General features: G+C 46.3%; 1 protein-coding gene and 1 pseudogene across 1 annotated transcript in view; both read right to left on the bottom strand.

Moving 5' to 3' along the window:
* Positions 1 to 15,201, bottom strand: part of PRG4 (proteoglycan 4) — a 42,250-nt gene extending 27,049 nt beyond the window's left edge. Inside the window, exons 1-4 of the mRNA XM_035123562.2 lie at positions 15,170 to 15,201; positions 14,009 to 14,107; positions 11,185 to 11,307; positions 8,549 to 8,668 (exon numbers count right to left, since the gene is read on the bottom strand). Of these exons, the coding sequence (XP_034979453.2) occupies positions 8,549 to 8,668; positions 11,185 to 11,307; positions 14,009 to 14,081 (316 nt within the window). The 5' untranslated portion in view covers positions 14,082 to 14,107; positions 15,170 to 15,201. The remainder of the gene's footprint in view (positions 1 to 8,548; positions 8,669 to 11,184; positions 11,308 to 14,008; positions 14,108 to 15,169) is intronic.
* LOC132592512 (U6 spliceosomal RNA) lies at positions 8,354 to 8,448 on the bottom strand (annotated as a pseudogene).
* Positions 15,202 to 15,630: the final 429 nt, after the last annotated feature.

Below are 15,630 nucleotides of genomic sequence, written 5' to 3'. Positions count from 1 at the left end.
GACCAAGGAGGAGCTTCATAATTTACGCCAAGGAAATATGACAGTTCGCGCATATTGGGCGAAATTCACCATGCTGGTGCACAGACTGGGGTGGCAACTAGAGTCGCCTCCTATGCAAGCGGCGTTCTACTTGGGTTTGCACGAGGAGGTGAAAGATGAGCTCTCGAGAGGTCCAAAGCCCAGTACTATGGATCAGCTGAGCAAAGCGGCTCTGGCAGTGGGGGTGAGACAGGAATCCCGGTGGAGCGACAAGCAAGCAACGCGCGCAAAGAGGGCTTGGTTCCCACGGTCGCAGGAAAAGCCACCCCCCCCAACAACCCTTGCAAGCCACGCCTGGGGCCAGCCAGGACCAGGAACCCATGCAGATTGATAGCGCGCGCGGGCGGGCTTTTCAAACCCCAGCGGCGCCAAGACGCAAGGAGGGAAAGGGCGGGAATTGCTTTCTCTGCAACTCCCCCCAGCATCTCGTCAGAGACTGCCCACATCGCAGGGAGTGGCAAGGGAAGGCGGGAACGGTGGTGCCCTCCCCCACTGACGCAGCACCACAGCAGGGAAACGGGAAAGCCTGGCTGCAGGAGACAAGGGGCAGCAGCCAGGCACAGTCAGCAGACAACGGCCCCAGCCCGCCCACCCGCACAGAGAGGAGCAGAGCCAGCCCACCCCTCCCAGAGCAGGAGTGGTTCTAGAAGTCACGCTAACGCTCCCAAATGGCTATCCATTGACGGTCCTCGCCCTAATTGACAGTGGGGCGTCAGCGAACTTCTTCTCGAGGAACTTTGCAGAAGAGCACCAGATCCAGCTTCTGCAGCTGGATTTTCCTCTGCATGTGGCAACCATTGACGGCAGAGAGCTGCTGGGAGGGGCCATCACTCGTCAAACCCCCCCCCATGAGAATGACGGTGGGAAGGCACTCAGAGACACTGGCATTCAACGTCACCACCATCTCAGACCCCCCCCATCGTCTTGGGCATGAGCTGGCTGGCGCGCCACGACCCCTCCATCAGTTGGCACCAGAGATGCATCACGTTTGGATCGGACTTTTGTCTGGAACATTGCATGCAGCACCAACCAGGGGAGGGGCCTCCGATAGCCACGGTGGCCACCATGCACGTCAAAGGGGGTGAGGCGATACCCAAGCCGTACTGGGACCTGCAGGAGGTCTTCAGCGAAGCGGAGTCCGACCACCTACCCCCACACAGGCCTTTTGACTGCCAAATCAACCTGGTGCCAGGGGCAACTATACCCCCAGCCAAGCTGTACGCCATGTCAGACCAGGAACTGGAGGATCTGCGCGCTTTCATCGACAAGAACCTCAAGCGGGGGTTCATCAGAGAAAGCAAGGCAGCAGGGGGCAGCCCGGTCTTCTGGGTGGACAAGAAAGACACACAACAGCGCCGCCTGGTGGTGGATTTCAGACGGCTGAACAGCATGACGGAACCGGTGGCTTTCCCTATGCCCAGAGTGGATGATCTGCTGACAGCAGCACGCAGGGGCAAGATCTTCACCAAGCTCGACCTGAGGGGGGCGTACAACTTGATCAGGATCCGGGAAGGCGATGAGTGGAAGACCACGATGTTCACGCCTCTGGGCTCTTTTGAATATCTGGTGATGCCCTTCGGGTTGCAAGGGGGCTCAGCATGCTTCCAGGCCTTCATGCACCACGTCCTGGGGTCCCTACTCTTCAAGAACTGCTTGGTCTTCCTAGATGACATCCTTATCTATTCCAATGACCCAGTGCAGCATGTGAAGGATGTCAGGGAGGTGTTGCAGCGCCTGAAGGAGAACCACCTGTATGTGAAGCTGGAGAAGTGCAAGTTTCACACCAAGGAGGTGGACTTCCTGGGCTACAAGCTGTCAGACAAGGGGCTGGCGATGGACAAGGACAAGGTGCAGGCCATCCTGGACTGGCACAGCCCCAGGACGCGCAAAGATGCCCAACGCCTACTAGGCTTCGCCAACTTCTACAGGAAGTTCATCAAGAACTTCTCTCGCGTTACGGCTCCCATCACTGACTGCCTGAGAGGCAAGCAGAAGTTCAGGTGGACACCAGAGGCGCAAGCAGCGTTCGAAAGCCTCAAGAGGGTGTTCGCCTCGGACCAGAACCTGTTCCACGTGGTCCAGGACGCGCCCCTACGCATTGAGACAGATGCTTCTGATAATGCTGTGGGCGCCATTTTGTTGCAACTGGACGCCAACAGGGAGTGGAGACCCTGTGCCTTCTTCTCCAGGAAGTTGACACAGCCCGAGCGCAACTACACGGTGTTTGACAAAGAACTTCTTGCGATCCACGCGGCGTTCAAGCATTGGAGACACTTCCTGGTGGGCGCCAAGCACCCCATCCAGGTGTGCACAGACCACAAGAACCTGGAGTTCTGGAGAACGGCCAGGGTGCTCAACCAGCGGCAGATACGGTGGGCAGAGTTCTTCTCGAACTTCAACTTCTCCATACACTACATCCCGGGGGAGCAGAATGTCAGGGCGGATGCCCTCTCCCGCAAGCCAGAGTACATGGAGGAGGAGGCGCCACCAGCACCAAGGCACATTTTCCCCCCGTCAGCATGGTCCTGCGGAGCAGCAGTGGTGAGCGAGGCAGAACTCACAGCACTGACGGCAGCGGATGAATTTGCCAACCGCATCTTCAGAGAACTGAGAGGGGGGAGGGAGCAGGCAAAGGACTTTGCAGAACGCAGGGGGCTGCTTTTCTACAAGGGTGCACTGTACCTGCCCACCACCCAGCTTAGACGTACGGTCCTCAAGCAGATGCACGACAACCCAACGGCGGGTCATTTTGGAAGGGACAAAACCGCTCACCTAGTCATGAGACACTTCTGGTGGCCAGGGGTGAGGGAAGATGTTCGAGACTATGTACGGGGCTGTGACACCTGCCAGCGGGCAAAGGTGGTCAGAGCAGCGCCAGCAGGATTGCTGGAGCCCTTAGCCACACCACACAGGCCGTGGGAAGTGGTGTCCATGGACTTCATCACAGATCTGCCTTCTTCCAGGGGCAAGACCGCAGTGTTGGTGGTGGTGGACCTCATGTCCAAAATGTGCCACTTTATACCGTGTGCCAGGGCGGTCTCTGCAGAAGAGACAGCCAAACTGTTTGTTGACCACGTATTCAGACTGCATGGATTACCTTTAAGGGTTATTTCGGATCGTGGCCGCCAATTTGTTTCCAGGTTCTGGCGGCGGCTCATGAACCTCCTGCAGGTGGAGGTCAGCTTGTCGACGGCTAGACACCCGCAGACCAATGGACAGGCGGAGAGGGTCAACGCCATTCTGCAGCAGTACCTGAGATGCTACGTCAGCCAGCGGCAAACGGACTGGGTGGATCGCCTGCCACTGGCAGAATTTGCCTACAACAATGCAGTGCACGTCTCCACAGGGGTGTCGCCCTTTAAGGCCAATTACGGGCGCGACCTCAGATCTTTCCCAGAGAGGGAGGGGGAGGAGGAGGAGGAGGGCCCACAGGCTGAGGATTGGGCAGAGGAACTGGAGACGGTGCACCAGCAGCTCAGAGAACACTTGGAGAGGGCCAAGGAAGCGTACAAAAAGGGGGCAGATCGCCACAGGCGACAAGGGGAGGTCATCAGGGTGGGGGACAAGGTTTGGTTGTCCTCGGAGGGCCTTCCCACCAGAGGGAGGTGCAAAAAGCTGGCACCCAGACGGCTGGGCCCCTTCACGGTCACGCAACAGGTCAACCCGGTGGCATACAGGCTGGCACTGCCAGAGGATATGAGGGTGCATCCAGTGTTTCATAGATCGCTGCTGTCGCCGTACAGGGAAAGCAGCAGGCTCCGAGACAGCGAACAAACCCCCGAGGGAGGGGGGGAGAGGGGAGGCAGGGAGCAACTCAATGAGGCCACGGCCATCCTTGATTCACGGAGAGGGGTGGGGGGCCTGGAGTACCTCATGGCATGGGAGGATGCTCCACCGTCCCAGAATGAATGGGTCCCAGCCACTCAGATACAGGAGGAATTCTTGGTGGAAGAATTTCACGCCCTCTTTCCCCACAGACCCAAGCCCTGGCACATGGAAAGGGAGGGGGAGGAGGAGGAGGCACAGGAGAGCAGCTCACCATGGCGTTGGGAAGCGGAATTTGAGGAATCGGGAGACGAGATATGGGTGTCACCGAGATCCACACAGTCAGAGGCAGAAGCAGATTGGCAGCACATTTTTACCCCCACCAGCTCGGACGCCACGGAATTTTTGGGATTCCAGCCCTCCCAGGCGGAAGGGGGAGCCTCGCAGGACTGGGCGGAGGTGTTCACACCAACGGGTTCGGAAAGCACTGAGTTCTTAGGCTTCCAGTCGTCACCGACACCTGGGGGGGACCTGGGGAGGGGAGAAGGGGAGCTTGGGAGGGGGGTGGATGTGAGGGACAGGGGATATCGCGAAGTCCCTCCCCTCCTGAGTTCAAGCCCATCACCGACCACAGGGGAAAGCAGAGGGAGCTCCGATTCCAGTGGGGAAGCAGGAAGTCGGGTCCGAGGCTCAGGCAAGGTAGCGGAGCCAGGGTCCCAGGTGGGACAGGAAGGGGGAAGTAAGGGGGGGAGACCCATCCCCCCAACTCCAGAATTACGCCGGAAGAGGAGGGGAAAGAGGATGGGGCTTCCAAGACTTTTGTGCTGGGGAAAGACGCGCCAAAAGTCACTTGGAGGTTCTGATACAGACTGACAACATCACTCCGTGTAAATAGCAATGACTTCAGCACTGTAAATACGCAGCACCAATAAAAGAATAAAATGCAGAGCTGCGTAGCGTCGTTACTCTGAAGTAGTCCACTCAGGCCACTGTGACACTGCTGTTCCAAAATCATATCATTCCAGGTAACAAATGAAGCAGGATCAGATCAATTGGGGTAGCAGTAAGTAGATGTTATGCTTATGGATGTCCGCATTCAGCTAGCCTGCACCCTTGGGGCATCAGGCGGAATGAGGCCTGATATTCATTTTGACAAGTAACACATATTTAGGTAGTTAGTGTATATACCGTGCTACATTTTAAAAGAAAAATATATAGGTTCACAAATATCGCACAGTATATATGCACTGAAACCAGTGAACCTGTTCGTCATGTCCATTAAGTTCACAGGATCTATTTCTAAATATGACTAACAGTGAATGCAGCCCTTAATCTCCGGATGAGACTGTTTTAGGTATAATATGCATTATAATATATATCCAAGGAAAGCAGACATGAGAAAATCCACAAAGAAGTGTGAACCCACATTCTAATTTTGATAGACCCAGTTGCTGGCTGATACTTCTACACTGTTCTGAATTTGTGCAATGAGCCTAAGGCATCCCCTCCTGATGCTCCATCAACACGACAAAAGCATTATCTATCTATCTATCTATCTATCTATCTATCTATCTATCTATCTATCTATCCGTAATGGAACACTGGGAAGCAGAGATCTTCCTAGGTGGCCGGTGGATTTAACGAAGTGGGGCAAATGACTGGCAGCTTTAGTTTAGACCTTAACATTTGCTTCCTGTTTATTTCCGTTTTGTGTTCCTCTGGACTTGTTTTCATCCTGCCCCTAATATTACTCTTAACATTACAGACAGTAATAACAGTGAATAGTGAATAACCCTATGCCCCCTTCCTTTAAAAAATAAATAAACAGTGCATAAAAACAAACATTGGTGTCGTACATCCAAAACAGCTATGCTCCATTTCCAACAGAAATTGCCTCTGTACATTTCACCCTTCAGAGGAACAAGCCAAATACGCACTCTCCAAGGCTAGCTCTAAGCTCAAGGCACCCCATAGCAAAGTGTACTGGGATGGGGCAGGCACCTATGAGCTGTTATTTAAAATCAGCCACACTATTCTCAGTCTGAGCATTGCTTCAGAGCATGGGTAGGCAAACTAAGGCCTGGGGGCCAGATCCGGCCCAGTCGCCTTCTCAATCTGGCCTGTGGACGGTTCGGGAATCAGAGTGTTTTTACATTAGTAGAATGTGTCCTTTTATTAAAAATGCACCTCTGGGTTATTTTGGGGGAATAGGAATTTGTTGATTCCCCCCCCCCCCAATATATATATATATATATATATATAGTCCCCCCTGCCACCTACAAGGTCTGGGGGACAGTGGACCAGCCCCCTGCTGAAAAAGTTTGCTGACCCCCCTGCTTCAGAGCATACGTGGGGAATTAAAATGGTGCTTCATTGACCTGGCAACTTGGTGCAACAGGTTCGGGGATGGCCCTTGCAGTAAACTTTGCAATGACCTGGGCCTTTGCAGTCGCCAAACGGTTTAGGTCATGCTAAACACACATGCCAGTTGCCAAATTGCTTTGCATTTGTCCAACAGGTTCTGAGAGTATCATCCGCCACCAAAAGACTTTATTGTCCTGGTGGAGGCAGGGGGGAATTAGAGTTGACTTTAAAAGAATGATTTTTGTTGTTGTTGAATGGAAACTCACAGAGCATTTATCCCCTCTGGACTATCCTAGGGGCAAACAAGGCCATTTTCCCACAGTATTCTGCCATGGCCACTCTATTACCCCTTTATTACAACCAAATTCTGCCTTGGCATGGCTCCACTGAAGTCCAATGAAGTTATGTCTGCTGAAAATCCAGACTGGATTAAATAGGAGGCAGTAAATGTGGGTGTGGGTGGCATATAAAGGATAAAAATAATTTGAAAATAAATAAATGGAACTCCACAAACTTTTGATTCTCCACTGGGTTTTTTTTTTTTTAGTTTTACTGTTTTATAGTATAACTGGCTGAATGTTCAGCATTATCGCCGGCGAGTGCAGGTGGAAGGAGAACAGCATATTGCAAAGGCTCCTAGAGCCACATTATATATTGCCGTAGGGATAGATCCACCCAGTGGACTGTACATTTTGTCCTCATTGCATTTCGTCCTGAACTTCCTCCTGTAATGAAGCAGTGGCAACCTTCGACCTTGGAGAAAGGTTATAGCTCAGTGTTAAAGCACATGAAAGATCCCAGATTCAGATCCTAGCATCTCCATGACTTCTGTTAAACCCTGGAGACCACTGCCAGTCACTGCTTTGTAGATGACCTTGCAAATGCTGTTGGACTGCAGCTCCCGTAATCCTGACCATTGGCAATCCCAACCGGGGCTAATGGGAGTTGGAATCTAACAACATTTGGTGAACCACTGCTGGTGCAAATAGTACCAAGTTAGATAGACCAATAGTCTGACTCAGCTCGAGGCAAATTCCTATGTGCCCCTTGAGGAATACCACTGGGTTTCAGGCTTATCCAACTCCCTGTCTATATATCACTTGTAACTGGGATGAGGTGTCACAGAAGAAGCTGATTAACTTTGTCCAATAACAGGAGCTATAGGAATACAGCCTGTTCTAAAATGTACACAGCCCCATTGTGAGTTCAGTTATTTTCGTGTGGTGCCATTGGCCAGAAGCCAACCAATTTCTTCACTCCCCTGCCAACACATGAAAGTTCCCCAGCTTGTATTATAGGTTCAGTGGTACTTCTGGTTACAAACTTTATCCGTTCTGGAGGTCTGTTCGTAACCAGAAACCGCTCGTAACATGAGGCGCACTTTCACTAATGGTGCCTCCTGCTGCTGCTGCGCCACCGGAGCGTGATTTCTGCTCGCATCCCGGGGCAAAGTTCGCAACAAGGGGCATCTAGTTCCGAGTTAGCGGAGCGCGTAACCCGAAGCATTCGTAAGGGGGATGGTATGTAATACGAGGTACCACTATAAAGGTAAAGGACCCCTGGACAGTTAAGTCCAGTCAAAGGCAACTGTGGGGTTGCGGCACTCATCTCGCTTTCAGGTCGCGGGAGCCGGCGTTTGTCCACAGACAGCTTTCCAGGTCATGTGGCCAGGAGGATTAAACTGCTTCTGGTGCAATGGGACACTGTGACAGAAACCAGAGTGCACAGAAACACCGTTTACCTTCCCGCTGCAGCGGTACCTATTTATCTACTTGCACTGGCGTGGTTTCAGATTGCAAGGTTGGCAGGAGCTGGGACAGAGCAATGGGAGCTCACCCCATCGCGGGGATTTGAACTGCCAACCTTCTGATCGGCAAGCCCAAGAGGCTCGGTGGTTTAGACCACAGTGCCACCCGCGTCCACTGATATACCGGTAACCATTAGAACAAAACTGATAACTGGCTATCATATAGTTAAAAGCAGAAGTTATAGTTCTAGTAAATCTTAGAATCATAGAGCTGTGGGAGTTGGAAAGGACCGCAAGGGTCATCTAGCCATTGCCCTGCAATGCAGGAATCTTTTGCCCATTGTGGGGCTTGAACCCACAGCCCTGAGACGCAAGTAGAAGAAGAAAATCAAACTTTATTTGCCTAGCTGGCAGGCCATAGCATCGGGGGGTGGGGGAGACAATACATTACAAATATAGTAATGTATTGCGCAGGGGCCATGCTAATCTTCTCTGTATCGTTCCAATTTTAGTATATGTATTGCTCTAGCAACTGAGCTGTATTGCAGTATTGACATTGGAAATAGATCCTGAGGTCGATCCTTTGATTAGCTTCTTGAGCTTGAAAGGCAACGAAGTGCTTATAACACTCACCTACTAAACATGCTTCTTCATAATCTGGACAACACTTGCCGTATCTGTCACAATCTGCATCACAGTCACATGGTCTCCCCCTTTCAAAACTCTCAGAGCATCGTCCTTTGCAAGATAGTTCTACACAGGATGATGAAAGAATGTTAGTACCATAGTTTTCTTCACCTGCATGAAGGAAATCTGTTTTAATGAAGATGCTATCTGGGTCGTACATTTGAAGGTGTATCCAAAGCTGTCCCTTTACTTAGGGAAGGGACTGTGATCCATCAGAGACCTTCACCAGCGACACAGGGTGGAAGGTGATATGTGCCAATTGCCCCTCCCTGCTGCCGTGTGCCTCAGAGGGTTGGTGGTCCCTCCAGAACAGTGTGGGAGGTATCATGGGGGAACTGCAGGGGCGGAGCCAGCAAAAGCTCCTCCCTCCCCGATCCACTGATCAAAGCCCCCACTTGATCAAAGAACATTCAACAAAGAGACATAATTGGATACAACATCAATTTTTTTTCATGTAAAAAGAGCAGTCTTGAATCAAGGATCTCTGAATTTATTTATAACATCTGTGCAAGTTCAGATTCACTAATGGATATCCTTTAGAATCTATAATGCAGTGCTCTTTAACCCATTCTCATTATTCCTGTGTTATTCTAATGCAACATCCCCAAACTTCGGCCCTCCAGATGTTTTGTACTACAATTCCCATCTTCCCTGACCACTGGTCCTGTTAGCTAGGGATCATGGGAGTTGTAGGCCAAAACATCTAGAGGGCCGCAGTTTGGGGATGCCTGTTCTAATGAGAAAATCTCAGAAGAATCGTGTCGTTTATCATTTCATGTCATTTGAAAGTTAATACCGTAGTATATTAGGTATAGTGTGTGAATGATACATATCTCTTTATATTCTTTGACTTCATGCTGGAAGTTTGCAGATAACCAACAGGGAAAATACAGCATGTTATATACGTCTTTGTCTATTTGCCTGACAAGCAGTTGTGGAACATGTAGACATGTTCCACAACTGCTTGTCAGGCAAATAGACAAAGGTGTATATGTGTCTATGGCTATTGGTTTTGCAAATCCCACTGTCACAAAAGACATGGCATATATTGGAACGCCAACTGATTTGAATTGCTTCCTATGTAAAGTAGCTAAAAAGGAACCAGAAAAGTTTGCTTGTGTTGACTTAGGACTGGGAAGATTCAGCCAAATGGTGTGTGTTTGCATTGGAATCTAAATAACATACTCGAAAAATACAGGACATTTAAAAAGCCGTGCATATAAAGCTTTCGGAATGCAAGCTCAATTTCCACAACATGATTTTTTAGAAACTTTCGAGATCCTCTTGGGTGATTTCCATGGCTGGGTATCCATAATATTTGTTCACCAGTTGTATTGTGATGTAGAAGCTATTCGCATGGCATTACATGTTTCTGCCACCGCCCACAGGAATTACTCATACACGTCTCAAAATTGTGCCAGTAGAACTAGCAGGACTGGGTTTGCAAATCACAATGAAAAATACCTCACCAATATGAGAGAGAGAGAGAGAGAGAGAGAGAGAGAGAGAGAGAGAGAGAGAGAGAGAGAGAGAGAGATATGACACAAAAAGGAACATCCAAAACACAAGACAACAAGTAACATGTACCAAAGAGAAGGATCTTAAGGCAGTGGTTATTCAAACTTCCACCTAGCATCCTAGAGGGATCCTGTGGGGTCCAGTAGCCATGAGGTCTGCTCAGGGCCTCCTCTTGTGTCAAGTGGCTAGATCTGCAAGCAAGCATTTACTGCAGGTCCTAGCCACCCTTGGAACTCTGCCACAGCCACTGCCAACACCAGTGGATATTCCTGAGGAGGCCTATCTATGTGTAACCCCCTCAAACCTGGAGCTGTCACAGCTTTTGGCCATTATGGAACTTTTTCCCATTTCAAAATCAGCTTGTTCTTCTGGTAAGGAGTCCCACAGCATTCTTGCTGGGGAATTCATGTACACTGCATAACACTGCTGAATGCTGGCCAGGGGTGTTGGGCTTATATGTTGACCATACACAAACTGATAGGACTCCCCATCTTGACATGCACCCATCACTCCTTTGTTACTGCATATGACAGGAGGGGATCTGGTCAGACCTGCTGCCTTGCAGGCAGGGAGAATTTTTCCCGTTCCCATTTAAAGGCGAACCTACCTAATTCACAAGCCTTGAAACAATGCGCAAATCCAAAGGCTTGCACTGCTCTGAATTTTGCAAGGCAGTTCTTCACCCAAGTAATATGTACACTAGTTAATGTGCATAAAAATGCATTAGTAAAAAAATAACACAAAAAGCTGCATTTTATTAGGCAAAATTGCATTCAAAAGAGTACTAGGAGAATGCTGATGAATTTTCATGTTGCTATACATGCACACGCAAGACAAACTAATAGGGAAAACAGAACTTAATACCAGAAAAATGAGAAAACTGGGGGAAACTGAAATTAACATCTCTACTTGCAGCACAGCTCATCTACCATCTTCTTGTTGGGAAAATCCCCACTAAGCTCTCCCAAAGAAACAGAGTTTGAAAACCACTGCCTTAAGGGAACATACCCATGCTTATTCATACCGGAGCTTTTTTAAAAAAATGACTGCAGTCGAGGACTTACCTCTAACACAGATTGTCTTGTAATCTGGGCAGCACTCCATGTAGAGAAGGCAGCTACTATCACACTGGCAGCCATGATTCCTAGAATACCCTTCCCCACATCTCCCTGCACAGCTTGATATATCTAAAAATCACACAATATGACTGTAAACATTGCCAAACCAAAATCGTATGTTAGAAAAGAACAAATGGCAAAGCATTGTTGTGTGCGTTTCCCCTCACCATTTTTTAAATATGCATATTCATTGTAATATGATGAACCATACAGCCTCAACCTAGCTCCTGTCATAGTCACCAAGTTCTTCCTTTTGCCAGAGAAAGTGGGGAAGCTGTGGCCTCCACCCTCTATCAGAAACTGGGCAACCCCACTGTGCTCATGTGGGCTTGTATCCAGGCTGCTTTGGATCTCACCTACAGGTGAAACTCAGAAAATAAAAATAATAAGTTGCATTACTGAAATAAGTGCATGTTTCGACGATATTCTAATTTTCTGAGTTTCACCTGTACATCTGTTTGATTAAGACCTGCATTAATATATTCTGCAGGTTGGTATGAACTGAACATAGTTAAATGCTGACGTCAATGACATTTTGCTTTATCTTGAACACCCTACTAAAGTAAGCAGCTAATTTGATATCCAGAGTTGTGAGGTTATATGGGTTCTTTAAACAAAAAAAAGGTTGACCTAAAAAAGAGAGAGAGAATTGCTTACATAGCCAGTTGAAGAATTATGGGTTAAGTATTCAGCTAGGTTTTATGAGTAGATCAATGGAAATTAAGTTAACCATATCCATTCATTTCAATGGGCATATGCCAAGTAGAACTAAAATTGGTTGCAGCTCACTGTGTGCTGCCAAAGAACAAAGTTCAGTAACAGAAAACAAGTTAGAAGTTTGCTCCCATCACTTGAGCTATATCACAGGAGCCAACTCCTAGGGGCCGAGGTCTCTTTGTCGCCGCCGCCCCTAAAATATCTGATGGGCATTGCCATTCAAATGACATCTGTGTGCTACATCAAGTGACCAATTATGCAAGGCGGGATTTACCTGGGCCCCCTCAATATTTTATTCAAGTTGGCGCACCTGAGCTATATTATATAGGGTATGCTACTGGGGAAAATCTTTTATTGCCATAAGGATATTATAGCTGGTTCTGGTTCTTGGACAACGTGCACAATTCACTGGATTATATCAGTCCTTAAAATAACTTTGCAAGCCCTTCAGCTAAAAACCATTCCACCATGCTCATTATTCACGATGCCTGAAAACATTTCAGTGTTGCTTAATATGACCCTGCTGTCTCATTAGACTTGGGTAGTTATTCCACATATTTGGAGAGTCACTGTTCTGATTCCTTCAGGCAACCACCCTTCCTCCAAGGAAGGATTGTCCACTGTTACAGCAATCTCGTCCATTAGCAACAAAAAAAAAGTGTAGTTAAGGCGTGAGCATTGTGCCTCCCTTCCTAAGCCCTGGACATTGGAAAGGACGTGCCGGGCCTCTGACAGGATACTGCAGCCCTCCTGCCTCCTTCCCAAAGACGGGTGGGCTTTGGGAAGGTGGCGAGAGGGCTCTTGGACTCATCAGAGTATTGTGCCTCCCTAAGCCAGGCAGAAGCTTCCAGAAGCTTCCAGGGCTTTGAGAAGGAGGCAGCAGAGGAGCATTTAGGGGACTAGCTTAGTCCCCGTATTCCACTGACCGCACACCACTGATTCACAGTTTCAATTCCAAGCAAAAGACATGTGTGATCCATAAGAGACAAAATGTTTTCATTTTCCTCTATCAAATTGAACAACTATGTAATGTTCAAACCCAGATAGGAAATCCCACTAGGATCACAACAGCCTCGGTTTTGGGCTAGTACAGGGCTAGTACAGAATCATATTAAGAGTGTGATTCTAGGCAAATGGTGTGTGTGTGGGTGTGTGTTGGACTAATTGACTTCTTATTGAGTTGTTCTCTGCACCAAGGCATCCTTCACTTTGACCAACGAACACTAAACATTTAGTAGACAAGCCGAATGAAATTACTCAAGACAAGGAGTCGCAACCAGACACAACAAGAAACAACATGTACACAATACGGAAGACAATGGTCATACTTTTTCAAACAACACAAATTGGACAGACATATGACCATAACATTTCAGAGGAAGAATTGAAACATATAAATTATTTTGTGAAGTTTAAGCAAACCACTGTATAAGCATTTGAGAAGACACGATCTGGTTTCTATAGAGAGTGTAGCCAAAGCATAGACGTTAAGGTGTGCCACACACTGATACAACATAAAACCCTTAATTTCTGTCCTTCATTAAGGACCTCTTCGGCATGGATGAAAGACAGTAAAAAATACAAAGAAAGAGATCAGATTCTTAGACTGTAATGACTGGACACTGACACACACCCGGTCACTGCACACAGTTTAGTCAAAGTTAAATCCTTGTAAGGGTCATAATTTATTTCCTCTTTAATGGGACTCAAAAAATTCTTAACTTTAACTTTACCATACCCTTCGTTTCTGTATTATGCACACATTATTAATATTACAGAAACTTGAAATAAGATGTGCTATTTTAAAATTATTGATTATTTTTTGTAGTACAGTATATACTTAAAAATAAAAACAATTATCCTGAAGATCATTAGTGGTATTTCTTGACAAAATTCACATGGCAACCATAAGCACAAGCTCCAGCATTATGGTTGCCTAAATGTGCTTTTATTCCGATTAAATCTTAATACTTTGCTTCAAATTTGTTATGGGTTGAGCCGTGAGTCATTAGCTCCTCAAAAAATACTGCTTTTGCTTGACATTTTACAATACCTTGTGAAGAAACTTGCTGTGCCAAGAACACTGAAAGCAAAATAAGGGAGATCCTATATATATTCCATGCCATGGTGATTTTCAGGGACTACCTCTGTCCTTAAAATAAACAAAATAAAAAGTTTATTTATTATTATTTTCATCATCATCATTCCAACATTCAGATGTATACACTATTCATAATTTTGATGTGATTATTTGTAAGCTCACAGGGCAACCCTGTACAATGTCTACTTGGAAGTAAGTACACTGACTTCAGTGGGACTTTCTCCCAAGTAAGTGTGGATAGAATTGCAATTTTAACATTTACCTAGGAAAATGCATATAAATTATATATGTCATATCAGCTGAGCATGAAGAATATGTAGCAGAAGATTTAAAAAGTCAGAACCTATAACATACTTTGCCAAAGAAAAGTGCTAGATAAATTCTATGTAGATTTATTTATAAAAATATTTATATACGACTATTTAAAAAATCCAAAGAGGTTTAAAAAGTCATATTATGATTGAAGATGTTTAGTAGTTTATGTACATTTGTTCAACCACACTCAGTTCTGTAAAATGAATAATATCTAAAACTCATGGGATATTTTAAACAGTTTCTAGAGATAAAATGGACATGCAAAAAAAATGAGCACATTCAATAACTTTGGGTTACTTCTAAAATATATTTAACCAATTATCAACTTCATTCCTTTGTTACACAAATTTATTATATTTCACAACTCATGTATAGTATATAGTTTACTATATTATACAATGAAATTTGTAACATGCAATTTTTAAATGTCCTATGGGTTTTTTAGAAATACCACACATGTTAATTATTTATATTTAATTTCTACCCTGTATATATACATATAATTATAATTTTTTTAAATGTATGCATAATCTTTCCACATAGAAAGATCTGTCAATCCCAAACAAAGCTTTAAATAATCAAGAGGCATATCCAACTAAATCCTACTCAGAGTAGACACACTGAAAGTCCATTGATTTCAATGGGTCTACTCTGTTTATGACTTGGTTGGATATCACCCTTACATTGTAGTCTATATTTATCCATTACATTCTCAACATTCTGTTCCTGGGTGTCCTTAAACTTGGGTATGAACCCTTTGAACAAAGTTCTATAACAGAAAAGAGATGTTATGCTTACCCTCCCAATGGCTGTTTCTGCTTGCAGTGATTCTCCAAATGCTTATATATATATATTGGTGAGAATCTATTGGGATGAACTACTTAGGCAGCCTGTTAGACAAAACCAACTATGACAACCCATGACAGCAAATTTTCCACATCTATTGGAAACCATCCCAGAAGACTAGACAGTACCATCTGGAAAACACTCCCATTAAGAAAAATGACTATGAAAAATAAATAAATTTAGACTTATTAGTCAACACATTTAGAATATTTTAGTTAAGCGAACAAACTGTCCTGAGAGAAGAGATGTATCTGGCAGGCACTTGCACTGTTTAGCAGTAGCAGATCATTATGTCAAATAAAACAAAAAGAGAAACTTTAAAACGTGAAATGCATGTTGAAGCATATAGTCATATTGTTTTGGGGAGAGTGTGGAGGAATACCACTGAATGGGGGTTACTGTAGCCCCTGTTA

The sequence above is a fragment of the Zootoca vivipara genome, chromosome 7 (assembly GCF_963506605.1).
Source record: "Zootoca vivipara chromosome 7, rZooViv1.1, whole genome shotgun sequence".
In the NCBI taxonomy this organism is placed as follows: Eukaryota; Metazoa; Chordata; class Lepidosauria; order Squamata; family Lacertidae; genus Zootoca; species Zootoca vivipara.
This window is presented reverse-complemented; position numbering and strand designations above follow the sequence as displayed.